This window comes from Balaenoptera borealis, assembly GCF_965194805.1.
Source record: "Balaenoptera borealis genome assembly, chromosome: 3".
NCBI classification, from domain to species: Eukaryota; Metazoa; Chordata; class Mammalia; order Artiodactyla; family Balaenopteridae; genus Balaenoptera; species Balaenoptera borealis.
This window is the reverse complement of record NC_138866.1, coordinates 7,973,990-8,001,917: the sequence shown is the minus strand read 5'-3', so window position 1 is coordinate 8,001,917 and position 27,928 is coordinate 7,973,990. Positions and strand designations below refer to the sequence as shown.

Sequence of the window (27,928 nt, the reverse complement as noted above, 5' to 3'; positions counted from 1 at the left end):
AATAGTAATTTTGATTACACAAGAATTTTTGAGATCACTTTACTTTTTAAAAATTTTTAAACATCTTTATTGGAGTATAATTGCTTTACAATGGTGTGTTAGTTTCTGCTTTATAACAAAGTGAATCAGCTATACATATACATATATCCCCATAGCTCTTCCCTCTTGCATCTTGCTCCCTCCCACCCTCCCTATCCCACCCCTCTAGGTGGTCACAAAGCACCGAGCTGATCTCCCTGTGCTATGCAGCTGCTTCCCACTAGCTATCTGTTTCACGTTTGGTAGTGTATATATGTCCATGCCACTCTCTCACTTTGTCCCTGCTTACCCTTCCCCCTCCCCGTATCCTCAAGTCCATTCTCTAGTAGGTCTGCATCTTTATTCCCGTCTTGCCCCTAGGTTCTTCATGACCATTTTTTTTTTTTTTTTTTAGATTCCATATATTTGTGTTAGCATACGGTATTTGTTTTTCTCTTTCTGACTTACTTCACTTTGTATGACAGACTCTAGGTCCATCCACTTCACTACAAATCACTCAATTTCGTTATGTAGAATGTGACTGCACAGTAATTTTTTTTTCTTTTTATTAGGTCGACTAGAAGATGAATATATAATTAGATTTATAAAAGAAAAGCTAAAATCCATGCCTTGCAAGAATCAAGGTTACATTTTGGATGGATTCCCAAAGACCTATGATCAAGCCAAAGACCTGTTCAACCGTAAGTGTGGGTGTTATCTTTATTTTGAATGTTTACATTCAAATAAGTTGCAGCTTTATTGTTCAGAGTAATACTAGTCACAATTAAAAAAAAAAATCGGAGCGACTATATCTAAAATGCAGGCTTTCCTAGTTATGGCTAGTTTTCATTAGTGACTACTAGTTAAAATATTTAATTATTTTTAAAATAATTTTATTTATTTATTTATTTATTTATTTATTTATTGGCTGGGCCGGTTCTTAGTTGCAGCATGCGGACTTTTTAGTTGCGGCATGCATGCAGGATCTAATTCTCCAACCAGAGATTGACCCGGGCCCCCTGCATTGGGAGTGCGGAGTCTTACCCACTAGACCACCAGGGAAGTCCCAAAGTATTTAAATTTTTTTGCACTATCCTTAGTAATAATATGTAATAAACTTGACGATGTATATTTTGTTTTACCAGAAGAAGAGGAAGAGGAAGAGGAAGAAGCCAGAGGCAAAATGTTTCCCTTTGATAAATTAATCATACCTGGTAAGTTTAAAATACTTCTCCAAGGTCATATTTAAAGGAATGCCATTTGATATCTCTTTTGTACCAGAACAATCTTTTTGATGTGAATAAAGTAGCTTTGTTTGTTTGTTTTAGGAAAAAAGTAAAATGATACACTTAAAATCAAATTTCCAAACTAAAGAATTCACTGGGGGTAAATATCAGGGATATTAAAATTCTGAAATGGACAGAAGTCCCTTTGAGAGCATTCATTTCTGCTGTTCCTTCCTGTAAGAGAGCAAAAGATTAGCTGTTGGTGCTAATCTGTTGGTGCCCTGACTTCTTTTTTTTTTTCTGTATTTTTAAAAAATTAAGGTATAGTTAATTTACAATATTATATAAGTTTCAGGTGTACAACATAGTAATTCACAATTTTTAAAGATTATACTCCATTTGTAGTTATTATAAAATATTGGCTCTATTCCCTGTGCTGTACAGTGTCCTGGCTTCTGAGTCAGTTGGCAAGACCCCCAGGGACTAGATCACTGCCCCGCCTTTCTGTTCTGCTTCAGGTGCTAGCCATGCCATAATCTTTTCCGGAGGACATTCAGAATCCAGAATTGAGACTGGGCAGGAAAAAGCTGCTCGGTTCCCTAACTCCACAGCAAGTTTATCCTATTACATATTTACACAGAGCTTTCAAAACATACCCTTGAAAGAGAAATATAAACAACTTATTCCACAAAAAAGGATTTGCTGAGTAACTTAGCAGGCATTTCTTGTGACTTTGCCATGAACTCTAAAGGCTTTTTTTCTTTTTTTATCAGTTTGCATGAGGTTTAATCAAGTTTTGGTCATATGGTAAATACAAGAACAGCTATTTTCAGGAACTTAGCCCAAGGTTGTGACTCGGAAGGGCCTGCTTGCTCACTGTGTCAAAGTCCCCGGGAGAGTCGGGTTCGCAGCTGTAATCCTCTCCTGCTCCTGGTCCAGGCACAGCTTGTGATGAAGCTTCTGGAAGCAGAGACCATCAGAGAGCAGTCATCCTCAAGGATGGATATTTACTGTTTGCCTGAGGCAGGAACATGAAATGTCGGAGGAATGGGCTGTCTTAGATTTCCTATTAATTTATGTATTTGCCTCAGAGAAAAAGTTAAAAAGTAAAGTTGATTAGTCTAAATAACCAGGTCTGTCCAGTTTATGAGAGTTGATCACTTCTGGGCGATAGTCATTCATTGCAAACCCCATGGTAAATCCTCCTGTTGCCCCTGAGGCAGCTGGATAAAATTCACCCCAACCCAACATCTGTCACGCACCAGGCACCACACAAGATGGGAGCTTATTGAGCCTTTCCACGAGCCTGTGAGGTAGGAATTCCTCCCATGTTTACTTGATCCAGAGCCTGAAGCCCAGAGACTAATCCAAGTCCACTTCGCTGGTAAACGGCAGGGCTTGGATTCAAACTCAGGTAATCTCATGCCACTGCCTCGAAAAACCAGAATTAATGAAACCTCTCCCTAAGATAAGAAAATGGAAACACAAGAGGTAAAACAATGCATTATTCTTAGTCCTGATCTACTGGGCTGCCCTCTCTTTGTCGGATACGGTCCAAACATGTCTAAGATGTTATCTCTTCAGAATGTTTAGTCTGTCCTTTTCAATTAGCCTCTTTCTAGAAATTGTCATTATTTTCTATCTTCCTGAAAGAAATCAGATCATTGTCTCATTTGTGCTGCGGGATTTTAGTTTGTGGCAGTGACTGAGACACGTGAGGCTAATGCCATTGAAAGAAGAATTTATTACTCACATTTCCCCAGAAAAGGAAGTGTGGCAACCATGCAGGGCCACATGGGGAAGCACCAGGCTTGGTCAGGAGGTAGGGGAAAGTCTAGGACACAGCCTTTCTTGGGGTTTCCATGGGAAAGGCAAAGCAGGGCAGAGTAAACAGCTTTTTTAGAGGATTGACTAGTGTGGGTAGTTGCAGTGGGCTTTGGTCTCTAGTTGCCTGGTCCTGGCCCTGGGATGATTTAAGGCAGGAGAGATATTGGCTTGTTATCTGAGTTATATAAAGGGCGTGGCTGGCTTGCATATGTGAGGCGTGCTCTCACTCCAAGTGAATTGTTTACTATCTTCAGAAGTAGCCCTGGGAGGGGCATTCTCTCCCTACGTCTGTAAGCAAAAACATCATAAGATACAGAAAATAATAAGCATGCTTAATATCAGCATCAGTGCTTGATTTGAATGATGAAACATTTGATTGTACAGTAATTCAGTCCTAGGTGGTATTATTTCTCATTGATAAATCATTGCATTTTATTACTGTTAGCGTATATCCATTTTGATTCTTTTCAGATCTGTTAGTTGAAGGAGACAAGTTTAAAGCTATACCTACGTGATGAATATGGAAAAATTTGTTAAGACATAGATTTTTCACATGGCTCCAGATAGACCTCTTTGTTGTATACAATATCATCAAGCAGAAATCTATTCCTTATTACCTACAGTCAGCCAGTTCAAGGACAGTAGATGTCCTGAATAATTATCTTAAGATACTGCAAAATCTTGAAGTTCTCTCTGAATCACAACAGAGAAAGGACTTTAAAAAAATATATCATCTAGGGCTTCCCTGGTGGCGCACTGGTTGAGAGTCTGCCTGCTAATGCAGGGGACACGGGTTCGAGCCCTGGTCTGGGAAGATCCCACATGCCGCGGAGCAACTGGGCCCGTGAGCCACGACTACTGAGCCTGCGCGTCTGGAGCCTGTGCTCCGCAACAAGAGAGGCCGCGATAGTGAGAGACCCGCGCACCCCGATGAAGAGTGGCCCCCGCTTGCCGCAACTAGAGAAAGCCCTCGCACAGAAACGAAGACCCAACACAGCCAAAAATAAATAAATAAATAAATTTATAAAAAATATATCATCTAGTGGGAAATATATTTCATCATATTAAAATTCTGAAAATTAGAAGCCAAGTATATCACTTATTATTTGCAATATTTTATTAACTAGAATCTTCCATCCCCCAATCACTGGAAAAAAAGATACAGTATTACATCATGAAATTCTTAGATTATGAACAGAATTATTAAGTTTTGATCTACATGTCTGAGATCATAGAGCTTAAATAGATTCAATTTCTGGTGAATTTATTGACATAATTTCAATTTAAGTACTGTACCAGCATGTGGGGCTCCAGATGTCTCCTTTCTTTTGAAAAATGTAGCTACTCGTGCAAATCAAATGGTGAAAGATGAGCATTGAAACTAAAGTAAAATAGGTCAGAAGAGTGGTAATATCAGACAATGATTATGAGTTTATAGGATCTTATTCCGTAAGCTCTGTCCTCAGCCTTTGTTTTCACTATTTGCTTTCACACGAAGCAGATGAAGTTCACATGTGTTCCACGCCCCCTGGTCAGCACCCCACTAGGGACTCTACCTGATACACTTATTTTTCTCACCCACTCAAGAAAGCTTATTAGAATGCAGTTAAGTGAGAATGGCATTTTTATGTGGCAAACCAATACAATTTTAGAATAAAAATTAAATCAGTCCCAATCTTTGCCAGGCTCTTATAGGCAGCAAGTTATTTTCGATACATCTGGCTACTGATCTGGGCACCAGGGTACTCTGGTCTTCTTGAGAACAGCTGAGAACTCGCCTAGAATGCTTATTACACAGATCTACACTTTAATTATTCACTCATTCATTCATTCACTCCACAAATATCCACTGAATTTGTACTAGGCGCTGGAGAAACAGCTGCTTTTACAGTTTAAAAGAAAATCGCAGGTGGGTGAAATGATCACTGTCATTAATATGATCCGTGTATCAAATATTCGATAAGCATTGGCCATGTTTTACTGAACATTGATGTTTCATAGCCCATGGCATGAAGTGAGGGAAGAGTTCAACTCATGGAATATTAAAATCCCAGGGGAGTCTCTATTTTTATTAAGTTGGCGAATCAACCATGAAAGCATTTCCCTCATAGCCTTGAGTCTCTTTGAGAGCCTGTGATATTGTACTGGAAAAGTGGCAAGGTGATGACAGGTATCATAGGGTTATTAGAGATTTGCATTTACAATTTCTGCTGTTTTTATTAAAAAAAAAAAAAAGAACGAAGGAAGGAAAGCAGAAAGGAAGGGAGGAAGGAAGGGAAAGAAAAGTAATAGATCTCACGAAATGCCCACTGATTGGGCTTCATAGTGTGGTCTCTGGAAGCACGGGTGATTGGCCTGCATCTGTCCTCCATGAGAGGCAGCAAGAAGGCCAACTTGTCAGGCCCTTTGCCGTGACAGGAGATCCCACCTGGTAACCAGACATTCGGTCTAGCAGTGGCCCGTCCACCAGCACCTGCTTGCAAGCTCCGCAGTCACTGTGTTAACTCACGAGCTTCTCCTTCTCTCCAGAATTCGTTTGTTCGCTGGATGCCTCAGATGAATTCCTCAGGGAGCGGGTGATGAATCTCCCAGAGAGCATCGTGGCGGGGACCCACTACAGCCAGGGCCAGTTCCTCCGGGCTCTGAGCAACTACCGGGACGTCAACACTGAAGATGAGACTGTCCTCAACTACTTTGACGAACTTGAAATCCATCCGATACACATTGGTACGAAATAAACTCAAGGATAACCTGCAAGTGGAGCAACGCTGCCCGGGGTCAGGACCCCTGGCCAACTGGGTGCAGGCTTTCAGAGGGCTGGGGGAGGGCGGGTCAGTATAACCGTGCGCCCGGGGCCTGGGAAGTCACAGGATAAGACAGAGGAGTTGTCTACTTGAGGATTTGGTGGTGTGGCGGGTGTTATTGTCATATGAAAACATGCGGATATATTATGAAGTTGAATACCAAATTGGCATTTTTAATTTAATTTTATTTATTTTTATTTTTTTATTTTATTTTTAAAAAATTTATTTATTTATTTATTTATTTTTGGCTGTGTTGGGTCTTCATTTATGTGCGAGGGCTTTCTCTAGTTGCAGCAAGCGGGGGCCACTCACTGTCGCGGCCTCTCTTGTTGCGGAGCACAGCCTCCAGACGCGCAGGCTCAGTAGCTGTGGCTCACGGGCCTAGTTGCTCCACGGCATGTGGGATCTTCCCAGACCAGGGCTCGAACCCATGTGCCCTGCATTGGCAGGCAGATTCTCAACCACTGCGCCACCAGGGAAGCCCTATTTTTATTTTTTAATTTTAATTTTTTACCAAATTGGCATTTTTTAAAGGGCACTTCAAAGATATGTGGTTTGCTGCCAGCTGCTTTGGTCCATTTCCCCAGTGTCCTTGGGGGCAGCGTTCTGTCCCCATGGCATTGCAGGGCACTGGTGCTCTTCACAGAGCCCCTCCTGGCCTTCAGACCAGCCAGCTTGCCCCTTAGCTACTCAGAAATCAAATAGCTCTTCATCGCATTCCTCCTGTTTCCTGTAAACACTTAACTCAGAGCTGAGCACCCAGCAAGCACCCAGTGAATACGATCTCTCATCAACCTCACCGCCATCATCATTGTCCCTGCCTCCAAATCTGATCTGTTGTAGCTGTTTCTCCTCCCCTTGGCTTGATGAACCCCTGAACTTCCTTTCTGATTTTCTGGGTCTTGACACCTCTTCTTCCTCTGGGTTTGGTGAGAAACCGCTAGCCTGGTGGAAGCTTAGCAGCCAGGCTGACCTTTGGGACCTCCCGAGGCCTCTCTTCATCCCCCAGAACGAGCTGAGACAGCATCTGGCTCCTGGAGTACTGGGAGGCTTAGAGCTCCTCCTCTCCTCCCCTGCCCTCCCCCTCCTTTTCCCCCTCCTCCTCTCTCTCCTCCTCCTCCTCCTTCTCTCCCTCCTCCCCCTCCTCTTCCTTCTCCTTCTTTTGGTCTTGATATTAACATTAGTCACGTATTCTGGAGTTTGGACTCTTTTCTATTCAAGTAGGCTAACTGAAACAGTTAATTTTTTTTTTTTTTAAACATCTTTATTGAAGTATAATTGCCTTACAATGGTGTGTTAGCTTCTGCTTTATAACAAAGTGAATCAGTTATACATATACAATATGTTCCCATTTCTCTTCCCTCATGCATCTCCCTCCCTCCCACCCTCCCCATCCCACCCCTCTAGGTGGTCACAAAGCACCGAGCTGATCTCCCTGTGCTATGCGGCTGCTTCCCACTAGTTATCTATTTTACATTTGGTAGTGTATATATGTCCATGACACTCTCTTACCCTGTCACATCTCACCCCACCCCCTCCCCATATCCTCAAGTCCATTCTCTAGTAGGTCTGTGTCTTTATTCCCGTCTTGCCACTAGGTTCTTCATGGCCTTTTTTTTTTTTTTTTTTCCTTAGATTCCGTATATATGTGTTAGCATACTGTATTTGTTTTTCTCTTTCTGACTTACTTCACTCTGTATGACAGACTCTAACTCCATCCACCTCATTACAAATACCTCCATTTCATTTCTTTTTATGGCTGAGTAATATTCCATTGTATATATGTGCCACATCTTCTTTATCCATTCATCTGTCGATGGACATTTAGGTTGCTTCCATGTCCTGGCTATTGTAAATAGAGCTGCCATGAACATTTTGGTACATGACTCTTTTTGACCTATGGTTTTCTCAGGGTATATGCCCAGTATTGGGATTGCTGGGTCGTATGGTAGTTCTATTTGTAGTTTTTTAAGGAACCTCCATACTGTTCTCCATAGTGGCTGTATCAATTTACATTTCCACCAACAGTGCAAGAGTGTTCCCTTTCCTCCACACCCTCTCCAGCATTTATTGTTTCTAGATTTTTTGATGATGGCCATTCTGACCGGTGTGAGATGATATCTCATTGTAGTTTTGATTTGCATTTCTCTAATGATTAATGATGTTGAGCATTCTTTCATGTGTCTGTAGGCCATCTGTATATCTTCTTTGGAGAAATGTCTATTTAGGTCTTCTGCCCATTTTTGAATTGGGTTGTTCGTTTTTTTGTTATTGAGCTGCGTGAGCTGCTTGTAAATCTTGGAGATTAATCCTTTGTCAGTTGCTTCATTTGCAAATATTTTCTCCCATTCTGATGGTTGTCTTTTGGTCTGGTTTATGGTTTCCTTTGCTGTGCAAAAGCTTTTAAGTTTCATTAGGTCCCATTTGTTTATTTGTGTTCTTATTTCCATTTCTCTGGGAGCTGGGTCAAAAAGAATCTTGCTGTGATGTATGTCATAGAGTGTTCTGCCTATGTTTTCCTCTAAGAGTTTGATAGTGTCTGGCCTTACACTTAGGTCTTTAATCCATTTTGAGTTTATTTTTGTGCATGGTGTCAGGGAGTGTTCTAATTTCATACTTTTACATGTACCTGTCCAATTTTCCCAGCACCACTTATTGAAGAGGCTGTCTTTTCTCCACTGTATATGCTTGCCTCCTTTATCAAAGATAAGGTGACCATATGTGTGTGGGTTTATCTCTGGGCTTTCTATCCTGTTCCATTGATCTATATTTCTGAAACAGTTAATTTTTTATGAATTGGAAATGTATCCTAGGGATTTGCCTGGCGATCCAGTGGTTAAGACTCCGTGCTTCCACTGCAGGGGGCACGGGTTCGATCCCTGGTCTAGTCCGGGAACTAAGATCCCGCATGCCGTGTGGTGCGGCCAAAAAAATAAAATAAAATAAAATAAAATGATAAAATAAAATAATAATCCCAGAATCAGGACTTCCCTGGTGGTGCAGTGGTTAAGAATCCGCCTGCCAATGCAGGGAACACGTGTTCGATCCTTGGTCCGGGAAGATCCCACATGCCGTGGAGCAACTAAGCCCGTGCACCACAACTACTGAGCCCACGGGCCACAACTACTGAAGCCCTCGCACCTAGAGCCCGTGCTCTGCAACAAGAGAAGCCACCGCAATGAGAAGCCCGTGCACCGCAACGAAGAGTAGCCCCAGCTCGCTGCAACTAGAGAAGGCCCATGTGCAGCAATGAAAACCCAACGTGGCCAAAATAAATTAAAAAAAAAAAGTATCCCAGAATCATTGATTCTCAGAAACAGAAAACAAAAGAAACCTGGAAGTCACCCAGCCCAGCCTCCAAGTATAGGACTTCCTTCTGTGGAAACCCCCAAGTGAGGTGCCCCAGTTTCTGCTTGAATGCTTCCCAGGGTGGAGAACTCATTCCTTTTGAGGAGGTCCACACCCCCCTCCATCCACTCAAATCAGCGGCGACTGTCACAGCTCAGACCTGAGCCACAGTCTTGCTCCCCGTGACTCCCAGAGACCAGTTTGATATTTGCCAGTGAGACCAGAAATTCTAAACTGTGCTGGTAACTAGAAAAGGAAACCCTCATATGGTAATTTACACAATCTACCATCACAAGATTACAGTAATAGAATTTTCCCAAAAATGGACTCAGAATAGATTGCAGCCAGGACCAGATCATATATTTTTTTAAAATTTATTTTTGGCTGCATTGGGTCTGCCTTGCTGCACGCAGGCTTTCTCTAGTTGCAGTGCGCGGGCTTCTCATTGGTGGCTTCTCTTGTTGCAGAGCACAGGCTCTAGGCGCGTGGGCTTCAGTGGTTGCAGCACGTGGGCTCAGTAGTTGTGGCGCACGGGCTTAGTTGCTCCGCGGCATGTGGGATCTTTCCGGATCAGGGCTAGAACCCGTGTCCCCTGCACTGGCAGGTGGATTCTTAACCGCTGCGCCCCCAGGGAAGCCCCAGGACCAGATTATAAAAGTCTGTATTGCTCTCTCCCTCTCTTGTGGTTTTTAAAGATGTAGGAAGACTCGAAGACGCTCAGAACAGACTTGCTATCAGACAGCTCATCAGAGAGATTGGGGAGCCTCGCAATTATGGTTTAACGGATGAAGAAAAGGCAGAAGAGGAGCGGAGGGCTGCCGAGGAACAGCTGGCCAAGGAGGCCATGGAGGAGGCAGAGCGACAGCACAAGGAGGCTGCGGAGACCGCAGAGAAGATCGCTCGCTGGGAGGAGTGGGTGAGTGTGTGCGCATGCGTAGGGGCGGGGGAGTGGGTGGGGGATGGAGGATGGGGGATGGGGGATGGAGGATGGGGGATGGGGGATGGGGGCTGGCAAAACCATTCAGGCCTCTCGCACTTCCCATCCGGCTAACAGAGAAATGTCACGGAAAAACCCCAAACAATTTTTTGTTGTTTTTGTTTTTGTTTGTTTTGTCATATGTACCATTTTTTTCTTTTTTCTTTTTCTTTTTTTTTAAATTTCTTTCATATGTACCATTTTTTAAAAGATGCCCCGGTCTTTTGCTTAGTGTAAATAATAACGATAATAACAACTAGCCATTGACACAGCATTAACAATACACATCGCTGTAAAAGTGTGCCATTTTGCTGCCTGTCAACCTGGTGATTTCATTTGGTTTTCCTCCATTTACCCATCCAACTTGGGTGGTCAGCCTCATTCTACCCTTCTTCTCCAAATCACTGAGTCTTATCTATTCTGTCTCCTAAAACAGCACTCACATCCACCTGCAGGGCTCCCTTCTCCTGACCAGGGTGCCAGGATTATGTGGTGCCTTCTGGTTGGTCTCCGCAGCTCAACCCGCTCCATCTCCAATCTGTTCCCCTGCTGCTGCCAGGTGATCCTTCTAAAATACAGATCCAAGCTTCCCTGGTGGCGCGGTGGTCAAGAATCCACCTGCCAATGCAGGGGACACGGGTTTGAGCCCTGGTCCGGGAAGATCCCACATGCCACGGAGCAACTAAGCCCGTGCACCACAACTACTGAGCCTGCGTGCCACAACTACTGAAACCCGTGGCCTAGAGCCCATGCTCCGCAACAAGAGAAGCCACCGCAATGAGAAAATGGCACACTGCAACAAAGAGTAGCCCCCGCTCGCCGCAGCTAGAGAAAGCCCGGTGCAGCAACAAAGACCCAACGCAGCCATAAATAAATAAATAAATAAATAAATAAATTTATTTAAAAAAACAAAAAATAAAATACAGATCCAGACTTCCCTGGCAGTCCAGTGGTTAAGACTCCGTGCTCCCGGGCTTCCCTGGTGGCGCAGTGGTTGAGAATCTGCCTGCCAATGCAGGGGACACGGGTTCGAGCCCTGGTCTGGGAAGATCCCACATGCCGCGGAGCAACTAGGCCCGTGAGCCACAACTACTGAGCCTGCGCGTCTGGAGCCTGTGCTCCGCAACAAGAGAGGCCGCAACAGTGAGAGGCCCGCGCACCGCGATGAAGAGTGGCCCCCGCTCGCCGCAACTAGAAAAAGCCCTCGCACAGAAACGAAGACCCAACACAGCCAAAAAAAAAAAAAAAAAAAGACGCCGTGCTCCCAATGCAGGGGGCACAGGTTCCATCCCTGGCAGGGAAGATCCCACATGCTGCTTGGCAGGGCCAAAAAAAAAAAAAAAAATACCGATTCACCACGTCCATTCTCTGTTTAAACTCTTCACAGGCGGTTCATCACTGTTAGATGAAAGTCCAAACTCCTTATTGTGGTCCCCAAGGTCCTCTGTGACCTGGCTGTCTCTAATATCTCCGTGCATTTAAACAACGTGCCATCTGTGTGATTAACTTCTTCCCTTGCTTCAAGTCATTGCTAAAAGTCATCTTTCCAATGAGGCCTTTCCTGGACACCATATTTAAAATTTCAACACCTGCCCCACTGCATAGCACATCCTATCCCTTTCTATACTTTTAAATTTCCCTCTTGGGACTTCCCTGGAGGCCCAATGGTTAAGGATCCTCACTTCCCCCTGCAGGGGACACAGGTTCAATCCCTAGTGGGGGAACTAAGATCCTGCATGCCAAAAAAAAACAAAAACAAAAAAAATAAATTTCCCTCTTTGCATTTATTCTACCTAAGGCAGTATGTATTTTATATCTTTATCTTGTTTACTGTCTTTTGGCTGCACATTTAACTAATGTCCATGGCCAGGAGTGGGCTGGACTGATGGGCTTAAGTCCCACCCAATCCACTAGACTGAGAAGGGAGATTTCTCAAAGGAAATCTGGAATTATTAGTCCTGAGAGAGGGGGGCTGTATGCTGAGCATAACACAAGCCCACCAGATCAATACCTTCGAGACTTTCTATTAGCACTTTTTTTTTTTTTGGCTGCATTGGGTCTTCGTTGCTGTGCGCAGGCTTTCTCTAGTTGCAGCGAGTGGGGGCTACTCCTCATTGCGGTGCGCGGGCCTCTCATTGCTGTGGCTTCTCTCTTGTTGCAGAGCATAGGCTCTAGAACGTGCGGGCTTCAGTAGTTGTGGCGTGCAGGCTTAGTTGCCCCGCGGCATGTCGGATCTTCCCCGACCAGGGCTCGAACCCATGTCCCCTGCATTGGCAGGTGGATTCTTAACCACTGGACCACCAGGGAAGTCCCTATTAGCACTTCTATGATTCTGTGATCCTTCCTTCCTCTTTCTTTCCTTCTTTCTTTCTCCCTTCCTTCCTTCCTTTCTTCTTTCTTTCTTCCTTCCTCCCTTTCTTTCTTTCTCTCTTTCTCTCACTTTGCTTCATCTGGGCAGCTAGAAATTATTTCGGTTTAAGAAGTGAGGTAGAATCATCATCATCATTACCACCATCATCATCATCATGATCACCATCATCATCATCATTATCATCATCATCATCTTTTTGCCTGTCCTAGAGGGATTTGGATTGCCTGAGTAATTAAGAAAGTGAACAAAAGGGGTGATTAATAAAGATAAATCATGCTGGAAAAAAAAAAAGAAGTGAGGTAGGGGTCCAGTTTATTATTTTCTATATGACTAGGCAGTTGTTAAAACACCATTTACATCTTTTCCCTGTCAACTGGAAATGCCATATTTATCATAACATGATGAACATTTATAGCAGTATCTACTTCTAGTGCACTCTGGGGTGAGTCGTATAAAACCATTCTTCTTTTTCCGTCTATTTACTGCATCCCCGAATTTTCTATTTGTAGAGTAAACAACTAGAGGAAGTTAAAAGAGAAGAAAAAGAATTACTGGAGGCCCAGTCTCTTCCCTTGAGAAACTATTTAATGACCCACGTTATGCCAACCCTTATGCAAGGTCTGAATGAGTGTTGTAAGATCAGACCCGATGATCCTGTTGATTTTCTGGTAAGAGATTTAAGGCTTTTTTAAAATATCAATTTGAAAATAAAATATGCCCAAATCTAAATGAAAAGCCAGTTGAGACAGAGAAATTGTGTGTCTGGTTATTTGGGAAATAGCCTCTAATACCTTCATCACAGTTTATAATAAGATTTTTGTTACTCATTTGAAAGCAAAAAATTTCTGCACTTTCATTTTTATTTTTTATTTTATTTTTTTTTTTTAATTTTTATTTATTTATTTATTTATTTATTTTGGCTGTGTTGGGTCTTCGTTTCTGTGCGAGGGCTTTCTCTAGTTGCGGCAAGCGGGGGCCACTCTTCATCGCGGTGCGCGGGCCCCTCACTGTCGCGGCCTCTCTTGTTGAGGAGCACGGGCTCCAGACGCGCAGGCTCAGTAGTTGTGGCGCACGGGCTCCAGACGCGCAGGCTCAGTAGTTGTGGCGCACGGGCTTAGTTGCTCCGCGGCATGTGGGATCTTCCCAGACCAGGGCTCGAACCCGTGTCCCCTGCATTGGCAGGCAGACTCTCAACCGCCGCGCCGCCAGGGAAGCCTGCACTTTCATTTTTAAATTGTAAACATTAACAGTACAAATTAATGTACTATTAATTCTAAATTCTAAATTAATAGTACATTCTAAATTGTTGACTTTTTTTTCTTTTTTCTCAATTACAGGCAGAGTATCTTTTCAAGAACAATCCTGAAATGCAGTGAAATTTTAAAGATCTCATGTCATATACTTTTACAGAGCTGGAGATGACTTTAACATTGTAATTTGAAAAATTGCTTTAAAAAATGCTTTTCTAGTTTTGGGGAAATTCTTTTTTTCTCCCTGCAAACAAATATTTAATTAAGTAGATTTATTATAAAAAGCTCTATGGCAACGAGTCACTACTTCATTAAAACCATATTTTGAGAGGTAAATTGTTAAAGTATCTGTGCATAGCTCATGGGATAAATATTGATTTAATATTTCATTCTTAGTCTGAGTATTCTGTACACTAATGTTTATAGTAATTTAATTTATAGCATGAAGAAAATCAGACTATATATTATTCTAACATGTAAGCTAATGAATTTATGTGATTTGTTATGTCCCCAGTACCATTGGTGTTAGAAATGGAAATAAATTAGAACAGTTTATGCTTTTTGAGTCACAGTAAGTCAGACATGTTTGGTTTCTGCAAGGTTGCTTTTTGAGTTCAAGGTCAGCACCCAACCTATGAGTCAGAGAGAATTCTAAACCTCTTGGTAGAAAAATTCATGTAACAAGATGAATAAATTTTAATATCTTTGATAATTAGAAAGTTGCTAAATATTTTTAACAAACTAACTTTACCATATAGGCATAAACAATCAATCCCTATGGCCTTTTCAGCTCTAAAAATCCTATAATTCCCAGAATTACACTGGATGAGAAATCAGTTTAGGTTTATCTTAATGGCATATATATTTCATTTCTTTAAATAATGAAATCTGAATATAACTGCACTACTTTTTTGTGTGGCAAAATACATGAAACATAAATTTACCATTGCAACCATGTTAAAGTGTACAATTCAGTGGCACTAAGTACATTCATGATACTGTCCACTCATCGCCACAATCTAGCTCCAGAACTTTTCCATCACCCCACTTGGAAGCCCTGTACCCATTCATCAGTCACTCCCCATTATCACCTCCCCTCAAGCTCCTAGCAAACACTAATCTGCTTCCTGTCTCTATGGATTTGTCTATTCTGGATATTTTATATAAATGGAATCATGCAATATGTGGCCTTTTGTGTCTAGCTTCTTTCACTTACCATGTTTTCAAAATTCATTCATGTTGTAGCATGTATCAATACTTCATTCCTTTTTATGGCTGAAAAATATTCCACTGTATAGATAGACCATATTTTGTTTAATCATTCATGTGTTGATGGACAGTTAAGTTCTTTCCACCTTTTGGCTGTTGTGAATAGAGCGGCTATGAACATTTGAGTACAACTTCCTGTTTGAACACCTGTTGTCAATTTTCGGTAGAAACCCAGGAGTGGAAATATTGTCATACGGTAATTCTGTATGGGGAACTACCAGACTCGTGGGTGTGTAGTAGTATCACATTGTAACTAAGCATCTTTTCATGCGCTTGCTGGCCATTTGTATATCTTCTTTGGAGAAATCTATATCCGAGTCCTTTGCTCACTTTTTATTTGGGTTATCTTTTTGTTACTGAATTGTAAAGGTTCTTTATATATTCTGGATAGAAGACCCTTATCAGATATGTGATTGGCAAACATTTTCCCCCATTCTGTGGCTTGTCTTTTCACTCTCTTGATAATGCCCTTTAATGCACAAAAACTTTTAATTTTGATGAAGTCCAATTTACCTATTTTTCTTTTACTTCACTGCACTATTTTTGATCCTTATTTTAATCGAAAACACTAAGTAACTAAAGAGAATACGTTTTCGACAGTTTGAAATCACTGGTCTTTATGATAGCTACATTTTCATGCTTTCAGGATGGTTACATCTCGTGACCCGGCTTCTTAGTTCACTGAGAAAACCCATGCAATCAAAAGAGAACTTCTACATCCTCCCACTGCAAACCTACCTCTGCCTTCCCTTCTGCTGCTGAGAACTGTCTGTGCTCCCACCTAAGATCAACCTGTGCCCTGAATCCCATCTCTTCTCACATAATCCGATTCTGCTCCTATAATCATCCCTTCTCTCTCACAGCTTGATTTTTCCCTCTCCTCTGGATCATCACCCTTAGCTTCAAACTTATTCTCCTAACTCCCATACGTCAAAACAAGACAAGACAAAAACCCAATTCGAATGAAAAAACCCGCCTAGACCTCCACATCCTCCTCCAACCACGGGCCCAAAATTGTGGTCCTCTTTACAGCCCGGTTACCAGTGACGCCCTTCCCCTCACCTGCTGCTCCCACAGTTTCCAATCTCAGGTATCGGCAACTCCATCCTTCCAGCCGCTCAGGCCCTAAACTGTGGAGGCATGCCTCGTTCTTTTCTTATTCTCTTACCCCATATTCCATGCATCAGTGCATCATATTGGCCCAACTTTCAAAACATATCCGAAGTCTGTCTGCTTCCTACCCCTCCAACATTACTGTCCTGGCCTGCTCCTTTCTGTGACTTCTGTCAACATCCCAACAGGGGAATCTTGTTAAAACACAAGTCAGATCTGCTTAAAGCCCCCCAGTGCCTTCCGATCTCACACGGACGGGGAGGCAAAGTCCTGACCTGGGCCTTCGAGGCCTGATACAGTCTGACCCCTCGTGACCTCACTGCCCTCTCACTAAAACCCTCATTGCCAAGTGTACTCTGTGTTGGGGCCTTGGCCTGGAAAACTTGGCTCCCACATATCCACGTGGCTCACCCTCACTTCATCCGCAGCTCAGCTCAAATATCACCTCCTCAGAGAGGCCCCCCAGATTGTCCTCCCAATGACATTCCACGCTGTTCCTTTTCTCTGCTGACACTTGACATCATTTTATATGCCCATGTACTTATTGTCTATATACCTCACTAAAATGTAACCTCCATGGAGGCAGGGATTTTGTTTTGTTTTTCTGTCTCTCTACAGACTAAAAAATTGCATAGCACATGGTAGAGGTACAATAAATATCAGTGTATGAAGATGTTTAGCTGAAATTTTGCTACACAGCTATGTTTTTTATAACTAAATCAAATCTCTAGTTATTCAACAAAGTCCGTAGTCTATTTACATTTCTATATGGCTGTGACAGAACACTTAAGTAACTCTGAGGGTCACCAAGATGCTTCACTAAGTGGCATCAATTTTGGTGAATTCGCTATGCAGTCTGGCCCTCAGCCATGCAAGTTTAGAAGAGTGATCTCAGTAGCGTTTAAGGATAGATAGGACCCTGAGATGCTGACATGTCTTAACAAATCTCCTGAGAGACCAGCAGAGAAGACAGAGTACCAATTTATTTACAGTGAGAAATATAGTTGAGTGAGCTGAGACTGGCACCCACTTTAGCAGTACGTTCTCTTCTTGGAAGCGGTTATAGGAGAAGCCAAATGATCAGAAGTGCTTGGTGAATGCAAAACCAAGACAAGGCATGAGTTGCTGGCTGGCTTGATAGATCCATCCCTGCCGTGCCGGCCAAGCTGCTCTAGTCCCTGCTGACAAGATGCGCTTGCCCAGACATCGTTTGGATGGGCAGCGATGATTTTTACCCCTGTGACTCCCCTTGACACGTTCTTGTTTCAGATATATTAATATATTCACTCTCCCAGGTCTTTGTAGGTTAGGAGGCGTTTACTTTCTTTAAGGTGACTTTTCGTATTTCTGGTTTGATCCATTGTGTCATTTTATAATTAGGCTCTCTGAAGTCAAATCCTGCCCCCCCCCAAATCTGAGTAGGCCAGCCTGTCACTGCTAAGACTCCTCTGTATATACCTGTAATTTTTTTTTAATTGAAGTATAGTTTATTTACAATGTTGTGTTAGTTTCGGGTGTAAAGTGATTCAGTTGTACATACATATATATCTATTTTTTTTCATATTCTTTTCCCTATAGGTTATTACAGAATACTGAGTATAATTCCCTGTGCTGTACAGTAGGTCCTATATACCTGAATTTTGATAGACATTATTATATACACCTACATTTTGGATAAGCATATTCCTATATTACTTATAAAGAGCTGGTATAATTTACAATAACATAGCTAGGGACAAGCTAAGAAAGATGTATAAGTCCTCTACATTGAAAATTTAAAAACACCGCTGATAGTAATTAAAAATGAAATAAATGGAGTGATACACTGTTTTTTTAAACTATTTATTTATTTACGTGGCTGCGTCAGGTCTTAATTGCAGCACACGGGATCTTCGTTGTGGCATGCGGGGTCTTTTGTTGCAGTACATGGGCTTCTCTCTAGTTGTGGTGCATGGGCTCCAGAATGCACGGGCTCAGTAGTTGTGGTGCTGGGCCTTAGTTGCCCCACAGCATGTGGGATCTTAGTTCCCTGACCAGGGATCGAACCTGCGTCCCCTGCATTGGAAGGCGGATTCTTAACCACTGGACCATCAGGGAAGTCCCGAGATATACTGTTAATGGCTTGTAAAGCTCAATATTTTTAATACTTCAATTTTTCTCCAAAATGATCTGTAGAGTCAATGCAGTCCCAATCAAAATCCCAGTGTGTTTCTTCCTTCCTTCCTTCCTCCCTCCCTCCCTCTCTCTCTCTTTTTGGTAGAAATTGATCATCTGTTTCTGAAATATATATGGTAATGCAAAGGACCTAGAATATAGAATAGTCTAGACAGTTTTGAGGAACAGCAAACCTGGAAGACTTCACTCTAAATATTAAGATTTATTATAAAGCTACAGTAATTAAGACAGACACATAGATCAATGGAACAGAATAAGGAGTACAGAAACAGATCCACATATTTACAGTCACTTGATTTACAACAAAGGCCCCATTGCAATTCAATGGGGAAAGTATGGTCTTTTCAATAAATTCTGCAGGTCATTAGGAGATCTATATATTAAAAACAAATAAACAAACAACCCCTCCCCCCAAAAAAACACCTTGACCTCTACCTCACAGTATATACAAAATTACTTTGAGATGGATCTTAGACCAAAATGTGAAAGTCAGAATAATAAAGCTTCTAGAATAGAATAAAACATAAGAGGAATTCTTCGTAACCCTGGAGTGGGCAAAGATTTCTCAAGACAACATTAAGAGTGAAAAGACAAGCCTCAGAATGGGGAAGATATTTGCAATACATACAAATGACAGAGGTCTTGTACTCAGAATATGTTAAAAACTCCTACAAGTCAATTAGACTGAAAACTCAATTTAAAGGTAGGCAGAAGACTTGAGTAACCACTCCATAAAAGGGGATATCTAAATGACCAATCAGCATATTGAAAAAGGCTGAAAGTCATTAATCATTAGAGAAATACAAATGAAAACTACAACAAGATTCCGTTATGATACTACCCTTTGGTCAAAATTAAATGAACTGATAATACCAAGTGTTGATGAGGATGTAGAGCAACTGGAACCCACCTATCGAGTGGAATATAGATTGGTGCTCTCACTTTGAAAACCATTTGGGAGGACTTAATAAAGTCAAATATAGGTATACACATGACCCAGCAATTCCATTCCTGGGTATATACCCAAGACTGCTTATATCTTCAAAAAGACATGCACAAGAATGTTCAGAGCAACATTACTCACAAAAGCCCCAAACTAGAAACAACCAAAATGTCCATGAATAGGAGAAAGATATGCTGTGATATCTACAATAGAAGAAAGATATATCGTCGTAGTATAGAGTACCACATTGAAATGAAAAAGAGTGACTCTTACCTCCGACAACATAGAGAATCTTACAGATGAAATGTTGAGTGAAAGAAGTTAGATACAAGGGTAAATACTGTATTTGAAGTTGAAAAACAGATATAACTAGTCCATAGTGGACTAGTCAGAACAGTGATTACCAGGTAATGGTGGTGTTGGTGGCAATAGAGGGTTATCCGCTGGGAGGAAGCCTGCTGGGAGACTGGACATTTTCTACATCTTGATTTAAGTGATAATTACATTGGCGTGTACATGGATAAAATTTCATTCCACTCAGTAGGGAGTGCTACAGAGATGGGAAATAAGCACAGATGCCTTAGTATTTGTACACTTTACTGTAAAAGTCGTACTTTAATAGCCTTTTAGAAAGGAGTTGGTACTCTACCTTAAAAAATACTAAAGTATACTATGTTTCCTTAAAGTTAAAAAAAAAACCAAACAAACACAGAAACGCTTCCTTAAAATATGGATTTGTTCATAGAGTTCCTTAGATCCAGTTCAGGAAAGAAAAATACCATTTGAATACCCATAAAAATTTTTTTGGAGTCCTTTATATTAAAAAAAAAAAGGAAGTTAATTAAAACGCCATTCAAATTCTTTATTTAGAGTGTATTTGGGAGTGGCACAAAGTCAGTTTAGTTGATATGGCAGGCAAGACATCCCCCAGTGCTCTCTGCCTGCTGGTGTTCATGCCTTTGTGTAATCCCTTCCCTCTGAGCGTAGGTGGACCCTGTGATTTGCTTCCATCCAATGGAATACAGCGAAGCTTAGCTTAGAGAGGATTGTGAATGAGATCACGCCAGCCAACTGTATTGCCTACTGGGCTTACATTCTTTAACAGAGCAAGCTGCCCTGTGGGAGAGGTCCACACGGACAGGGACTGAGAGGGGCCTCAGCAAACAGCCAGCAAGTCACTGATGCTTTCAATCCAGTAACTTCAAAGGACTGAATCCTGCCAACCAACATGAGTGTGGAAGTGGATCCTTCCCACTTGAGCCTTCAGATGACACCCCAGTCCTGTCTGACCATGAATGTGGCCTTGTTGACAGACCCTGAAGCAGAGGACCCAGCTAAGCCATGTCCAAATTCCTGATTCACAGAAACGGTTGGATAATAAACGTGTGCTATTTAACTGGTTTAAAGCTTGTGGCAAATTGTTAACACAACAAGAGATAACTGATATGACTGAATAGGCATCCTTACCTTCCAGGCATTAACAATTTGAGATGATCACTGTTATGGACTAAATTTTTTTTTAAATTTTTTTATTTCTTTAATTTTTATTTATTTTTATTTTATTTGTTTATGGCTGTGTTGGGTCTTCGTTTCTGTGCGAGGGCTTTCTCTAGTTGTGGCAAGCAGGGACCACTCTTCATCGCGGTGCGCGGGCCTCTCACTATCGCGGCCTCTCTTGTTGCGGAGCACAGGCTCCAGACGTGCAGGCTCAGTAATTGTGGCTCACGGGCCTAGTTGCTCCGCGGCATGTGGGATCTTCCCAGACCAGGGCTCGAACCCGTGTCCCCTGCATTGGCAGGCAGATTCTCAACCACTGTGCCACCAGGGAAGCCCCCGAGTTTCATCATCTCTTACCTGAATATGGCAAGAGCCACCTCATCTTTCCTCCAACTTCAAAATGTCTGGCAGTTTGCAGCATTTTTTAAAAAAATTTTTTTATCTTTTATTTTATTTATTTTTGGCTGCGTTGGGTCTTCGTTGCTGCATGCAGGGTTTCTCTAGTTGTGGCGAGCGGGGGCTACTCTTCGTTGCGGCGCGTGGGCTTCTCAGTGCAGTGGCTTCTCTTGTTGCGGAGCACGGGCTCTAGAGCGCGCCGGCTTCAGTAGTTGTGGCGTGCGGGTATAGCTGCTCCGCGGCATGTGGGATCTTCCCGGACCAGGGCTCGAACCCGTGTCCCCTGCATTGGCAGGTGGATCTTAACCACTGCGCCACCAGGGAAGTTCCCATCTGGGAGGTTCAAATTGATTCACTACCCTTTTATCTTCCCACAAATATCAATGTAATCTCCTTCCTCTTTTAAAACTTCCAATGTCTTCCCCATTCACAAAAAGATAAAATCCAAATCTCTCAGAAAGGCTTCAGGTCTCAGGTCAAAGATCAGCTCCTCTGAGAGGCCTAGTTTGACCAATCTATCTAAAGTTGAACTGCCCCGTAATTTTATCATCTGATTTATTTTATTCATGGTTCTTATTACAATCTATAATTCAAGTGTTTATCTGCTCCCACCCCCCAGAAGGTAAGTGGGACAGTGTTAATATTTGACAACCATCAGTGCCTATCTTTATGAGCAATTTTTAAGACCATAGCTTTAATATTTTATTGATTCCACTGGATCTCAGATTTTCAAAAATTTTGACAGGTCTATTACTGGGCCCCCAACTAAAGCCACAAGAGGGTAAGGGAATAAGTAGAATTGAAAATCAAGGGCTTCCCTGGTGGCGCAGTGGTTAAGAATCCGCCTGCCAATGCAGGGGACACGGGTTCGAGCCCTGGTCTGGGAAGATCCCACATGCTGCGGAGCAACTAGGCCCGTGAGCCACAACTACTGAGCCTGCGCGTCTGGAGCCTGTGCTTCGCAATGGGAGAGGCCGCGACAGTGAGAGGCCCGCGCACCGCGATGAAGAGTGGGCCCCGCTCTCCGCAACTGGAGAAAGCCCTCACACAGAAACGAAGACCCAACACAGTCAAAATAAATAAATAAATAAGTAAATAAATAAAAAAAGAAAATCAAATACAAGTCTGTCTCCAGATCATTGCTGTTCCACAGAAATGATGGCCACATACATAATTTAAATTCTTCTAGCAGCCACATTTTAAAAAGTAAAAAGAAACAGTTGAAATTTTCGTATTTTCTTTAATGCACTATATCCAAAACACAATATAAAAAAATTGTCAGTGAGGTATTTCTTTCTTTTGTTCATAGTAAGATCTGCGTGTGATTTGTACTTACATCTTAAATGAACTAGCCTCATTTCAAGTGCCGGCAAGCCGCATGTGACAAATGGGGTTTGGATCCTGTGCTTTTCCCACTGAGCCGCTCATTAGTCCTAGAACGCTAGTCCCACTAGACGTTCTGTGAAAAAATGGAAATCTTTTGTCAAATTTCCTGAGGATTTACAAGTGCATATTTAAAGAATTTAGAACTTTAACTTTCCCATATTTGATGCCCCCCTTCCCCTCCATTAATCTTCTGTGTGACACTTTGGAACACGTTCTAAATTCGAAGAGGGAAAGAATATGAGAGTCAAGTCAGTCTCAGGCATTCTTTACTAAACTTTTGCTGGAGGTGTGCAGGTAACTCCCAAGTCCCACCCCAGGGAGAGAAGGGGTTGCAAAACACAGCCTCAGGGAAACTATGGGCGAAACGGCCTTTGCTAACATCCCAAGGCTTACTGCCACCTACGTTTCTACTGAATGACAGCTTTATAGTGAGTTCCAGTGCACCAGCTGTTAGAAATAAATTTAGCTCCTGTTCCCGAATCTGCTGTCATCGCAGTCCTATCCAGCAAATTTACTCATTCAACAGATATTTCCTGAGCGCCTGCGTACACCTTAGTGGACAGAACAACTCCAAAGCTCCGCGCCGGGGGGGACCGAGTCTAGAGGGTAAGGCGGGAGTCCTAGCGACGTCTCTGCGCCCTCTGTCCCCGGCAGTGCCAAGCACCCTTCTTGCATTATCACATTAAATAGGCGCCACTACCCTAGGAAGCAGGCATTACTCTCACTTTGCAAAAAATAAGAGGTTGAGTAACCTGTTACAACCCAGTGTGCCCATGCTGAGCCCAGCGCTCGGCTGGCACCCGGGGCACGCGTGGGCGCCTCGGTCCCCTCCAAGCGCCTCCACCGACGCGGTCCGAGGGGAAGCGCAGCCGCCGCGACCTCGGGCGGAGAGAACGGCGGGACCTCACAATGCACCGGAAGCGGCGCCTTTCCGGGGCCTTCCTCGCGCCGTCCAGGCTGCATCGCCCGCATCGGCGACGAGAGCAGCCCGGCAGGAGGGACACCCCCGAGCCCAGAGCCTCCCAAACGGCTCCCACCCATACGCCCGACACGTGCCGCGGAAGCTGGACACAACTGGGGCGGAAGCCGCCGGAGCGCAACCCGAAGCACGAACTACCCTTCCCGTGAGGCTTCGCGGCGGGCCGGGCGGCTGCTGCGCAGGCGCACGCACAGCGTGTGTAGCGGCGTCAGCGGTTCTAGAACGTTGCTGTGGTAGCGCTCGGGCGCCATGTTAGGACGAAGGAGAAGGAGGAGAAGCGCTTAAAGCGGCGGGAGCGGGTGCGGGAGTGGGGTTGGACCCAGGGCTGAGGCAGGCCCCCCCCCTCCCTCCCGCCTCAGTGGATCATGCCCAGGGCGGCAGCGGCGGCGGTTGCGGGGGGGAAGTGACTGGGCGGTGCCGGCGCAGGAGACGATGCCGTTGTAAGTGATTTGTATTCTGTTTTCTCTCGCACGCCGGCGGGGCTTTGGGGGCGTCGGGGGAGGGGGGAGGGGGGCGCGCGAGCCGGGCCCTCGCCCCGAGGGGGAGGCGGGCGGGACTGGGGCTCTTCCTGTTTCCTCTCCCACTCGCCGCCGCACTTCCCCTTGTGTTCGGTTCCCGCTTCCTCCCACCCCTTCCTGGCTTCGGCCGCTGGCGGGCCGGGGGCCTTTCCCTTCCGGAATGGCCGGAGGATCCTCTAACTCTACTGCTCCCGCTCCTCCGCCTCGTCCGATAAGAGAAAGGGGTGGGGGTGGGGGGGAAACCCCGGTGCTCAGCTGCCGGGGAGGAAGGCCCTGCTTCTCGCGGGGTCTGCACACGGGGTTCGGGCTCGCCCCCCGGCGCCTCTCGGGCTCGTTTCGCTGCTTGTGTTCCCGGCCTAGCTCTCCCTCCCGTTTCCGAGATGCCCACTTCGTGCGCCAGTGTTAACCCACTTCCGCGTCCCAGCTTGCCTGAGCACGAGTTAAAAGCCCAGTTTTGAGCGTCGAGCCCAGCTGTTCGAACATCCCCTCCCCCCGCCTCCGTTCCCTCCAGCCTTTCGGCTGCCAGGAGAGGGGCACTTTCCCGGGTGCCCCCCGTCGAAAGGCGTTGCGTTACGTGTCGCTCTCCCGGTTTTGTTTCGATAGGGTCGCCGGATTTCACCTTGCTTCCGTCTCTTCATCTGCAGTGATACTTTCTGTTCTTCTGATGGTAGACTTTTTTTACTGCAGTCCATCTATGCCTTCTAATCTCACTAGGCCTACATCTTATACTTTCTTTCCCATGTTGGGATTTTTAAAGAAGTTTTCTTTTTCTTTTCTCTGTCAAAGAATGGGATGTAATTTGAGAACTCATTGTTGATCGAAAGATTACAGCCTTTTTTTCTGCGTATATACAGCAGAGTAGAGGCCTAAATCGTGAGACTGCATTTCTTCCATTTTTGAAGATTCAAGGGTAAGAGATGGGGGGCCGAGTTCTCTTTGTAGCCCCGAAGCATGTAATTGACCCTTGAAGTTTTACTTAAACGCAGAATAAAGATGTTGGGGTTTCTAGACACCTAACGTAGCACCTCACGCTTATTTTATTTTTTTTAAGTAAAAACAACTTCTTTTCTGCAAATATCACTGATTATAGTTTTACAGTTTTATTTATGTATGTGTATATGTGTGTGTATGTCTCTCTTTACAGGTGAGGCTCTAACTTTGAAACAGGCTTTAAAGATATCTGTCCCATTTCACACGATATGTTAAAAAGGAATTTCATGCTCCTTCCTTCTCACCCACTCTAGTCATTTTGTTAAGAGGCCTATCAACATATTATTTCTGTAATGAGGATATTTGTTAATTTTAATTAAATATAGCAGACCTAAAATCTTATAAGGTGCAAGGTCTCTGTTAATTGAATCATCCTTTTATGGAACAATAAAAAGGGTTACTAGGAGAACCGAGTCTAAGCAAGATTTTTGTGGCATTTTTCAATTCAGCAGCAATTAAAGTAAACCTAAATGTTTGCAGTAATGTCATGTGACTTATTTGTGTTAGCTCGCATTTTATTGCTGTTTTGGAAAAAGGACTTCTCTTTCTGATAATCATGTCAGTATTAAAAATTGATCAGTAACAGGAAATGTATGCCTTAAAGGGCTTTAATTAAGAAATAACTTAATTTGTGTCTTTTTAGAAATTAAAAGTTCTTTTATACCTGCTTTTTCCCAACATGCTTTGAGGAAAGGAGGTATATCTTTCCTTTAAAGACCTAAGTGCTTCAAATTCTTTGGAAGTTAGTGCAGATGTTTAAAATGGAAGACAAAGTGAAGGCAGCAGATTCTCACACATGGATATTGCCTTTCTAGTGTGTTTCTTGAAATGTGAACAGTATGGCCAGTTTTTCATTAGCTTTTCTCTTATTGTTAACCCTATGTGTACTATAGTACTTTTAAAGTAAACTAAAAGACCATAGACTGCCTAGTTAAGTAGGCCTTTTTTCTCATTAGTTTGCTTTCTTTGTTTTTCATGTTCTGGTGTCATTAATTTTATTTCTTTGATGTTTTGAATTGTGATTTCCAGACTGTATTGTGTTTGACTTCCACTTTCCTGTTTGGTGTGTCTGTTAAGTCTTTGTGTGTGGGTGGGGGGGTTAAGGTATAGGTAAATTGTCAGAATGGATGAAATCAAAACAGATTACTGAAGTTACGTCGTTAGAAAACATTGTGAGCAGGTCTCCATATATTGTCCAAAAGCATATGTAATTGCATATATAATTTTGAAAAGCTGGTATGGTTTAAGAGCCATGGTGATTAAGCTTCCAAAATTTTTGATAGTCTTAGGATCCATTAATACCAGATTTCTCATGGTGGTACTATTCACATTTTAGGCTGATAATTCTGTCCTGTGTATTGCAGGGTGTTTAACAGCATGCCTGACTTCTATCTACTAGATTGCGGGAGTCCCACCCCCTATGTCCTGGTAATGACAACCAAAAATGTGTCCAGATATTGCCAGATGTACCTTGGGGGCCAAAATCTTGTTGAGAACCACTGCATTAATACAGCGTATAATACCTGTATGAGAACCATATTCCAATTTCTGCCTTTCTCTGTGCTGGTCAGATCATTATTTGCATCAGCTCAGTTCTAGCTATCACACTGGTAGTAAAAAGACTTAAGGGGAGTAGACATTATCAGTGACTTAGCATTCGTGCCACATTTGTCGAATGTTATTGGAAGAGGTATTTAGCAAGACTTGGGGGAGACAATAGCTTTTCTTCCATATTTTTGGGGTTGTCACAAAAAAAGAGGGAATTGGAGTAGTTTCATGTAGTGATAAGAGGTAGAACTGGGACCTTTTGGTGGGTAGCAATATCGTGTAGCAGTGGTTCTCAGAGTGATTTGTAGAAGCCTCGATGTTGGGGGTCCTTGAGATCCTTTTAGGGAGTACATAAAATCCAAACTTTTCATAATATTGAGGTGTTATGTCTTTTTTAGTCTGTTGACATTTGCACCAGTGGTGCAAAAGCAGTGGTGGGTAATGATGCTTTAGGAAGAATCAAGGCAGAGGCACTGTATTCTACTAGTTATCATTGTATTACTTCACTACACACATGCACACAAACACACACAGTTTGAAAAAAAAGTCCTTGATGAAGCAGTAAAAAAATGTTAATTTTATTAAGTCTTCACCCTTGAGTTTTTTGAATATGTTGTGATAAAATGGGAAGTACACATAAAGCTGTATGCTAAAAAGTAGGATGGTTGTTTTGCGAAGAGCACATGTATGATTGATTTGTGAGCTAAGCTAGTGCTTTTCTCATTGAGCTCTGTTTTTACCTGAAAGAACAATTGATGAATTATGATGTTCATACTTGACTACTTAGCATTTACTTGAAAAATGGAGCCTGTCTCTTTAAGGAGAACAACTGACAGTGTTTGTGGCCAGTGATAAAATTTGAGCTTTCAAGCAAAAATTAGAATTTTAGAATGCTTGTTTCTGTCATTGTGAGCTTGACAGCCTCCCAATAATTAAAAATGTTTCTGATGTGATTGATGGTGATATTAGTGAACTTTTTTTTTGATATTGTATAATAATGTGCCAACATTTGGAAGATAGGCATATCTTAAGTGAACCCACATCTTCCAAACCACCAATCATGATGTAATAAAATCATGCATGGGTAAAGGTACATTTAAAGTGCAAGGTGGACCAGTCGATTTTAATGCAAGAGTACAAAGGGTTTATTGCTGTGGTTTCTGCTTTCATACTGTAACTAATCTCTAAGAAATTACCACTTGTGGCATTTTGGTGTAATATCAAAGAAGAATATCCACAGTTATTTGAAAAGGCTATTAAAATACTCTTTTCTAGTTATAATGGTGTAATGCCA

General features: G+C 42.9%; 2 protein-coding genes and 1 long non-coding RNA gene across 24 annotated transcripts in view; 2 read left to right on the top strand and 1 right to left on the bottom strand.

The window, feature by feature from the left end:
• AK7 (adenylate kinase 7) overlaps nucleotides 1-18,032 on the top strand; it is a 61,339-nt gene extending 43,307 nt beyond the window's left edge. For 2 of the 4 annotated variants that reach the window (XM_082384525.1, XM_082384523.1), the window contains 6 exons: nucleotides 591-719; nucleotides 1,167-1,232; nucleotides 5,601-5,798; nucleotides 9,919-10,139; nucleotides 13,080-13,238; nucleotides 13,908-18,032. In XM_082384525.1, coding sequence (XP_082240651.1) covers nucleotides 591-719; nucleotides 1,167-1,232; nucleotides 5,601-5,798; nucleotides 9,919-10,139; nucleotides 13,080-13,238; nucleotides 13,908-13,946 — 812 coding nt within the window. In that variant the 3' untranslated portion in view covers nucleotides 13,947-18,032. Of the gene's footprint in view, nucleotides 1-590; nucleotides 720-1,163; nucleotides 1,233-5,600; nucleotides 5,799-9,918; nucleotides 10,140-13,079; nucleotides 13,239-13,907 lie in introns of all 4 variants that reach the window. The other 2 variants (XM_082384524.1, XM_082384522.1) reach the window with 1 other exon arrangement.
• LOC309625296 overlaps nucleotides 1-23,687 on the bottom strand; it is a 65,127-nt gene extending 41,440 nt beyond the window's left edge. Inside the window, exons 1-3 of one of the 7 annotated variants that reach the window (XR_014242429.1) lie at nucleotides 23,352-23,687; nucleotides 22,550-22,672; nucleotides 800-2,330 (exon numbers count right to left, since the gene is read on the bottom strand). This is a non-coding gene — a long non-coding RNA (uncharacterized lncRNA). Of the gene's footprint in view, nucleotides 1-799; nucleotides 2,331-10,177; nucleotides 13,089-18,120; nucleotides 19,871-22,433; nucleotides 22,673-23,351 lie in introns of those variants that run through there. The other 6 variants (XR_014242430.1, XR_014242431.1, XR_014242432.1 and 3 more) reach the window with 6 other exon arrangements.
• A 106-nt stretch (nucleotides 23,688-23,793) lies between these two features.
• The window catches only part of PAPOLA (poly(A) polymerase alpha), a 58,714-nt gene continuing 54,579 nt past the window's right edge, over nucleotides 23,794-27,928 (top strand). For 5 of the 13 annotated variants that reach the window (XM_082384537.1, XM_082384533.1, XM_082384526.1 and 2 more), the window contains exon 1: nucleotides 23,813-24,018. In XM_082384537.1, coding sequence (XP_082240663.1) covers nucleotides 24,011-24,018 — 8 coding nt within the window. In that variant the 5' untranslated portion in view covers nucleotides 23,813-24,010. Of the gene's footprint in view, nucleotides 24,019-27,928 lie in introns of all 13 variants that reach the window. The other 8 variants (XM_082384538.1, XM_082384534.1, XM_082384531.1 and 5 more) reach the window with 5 other exon arrangements.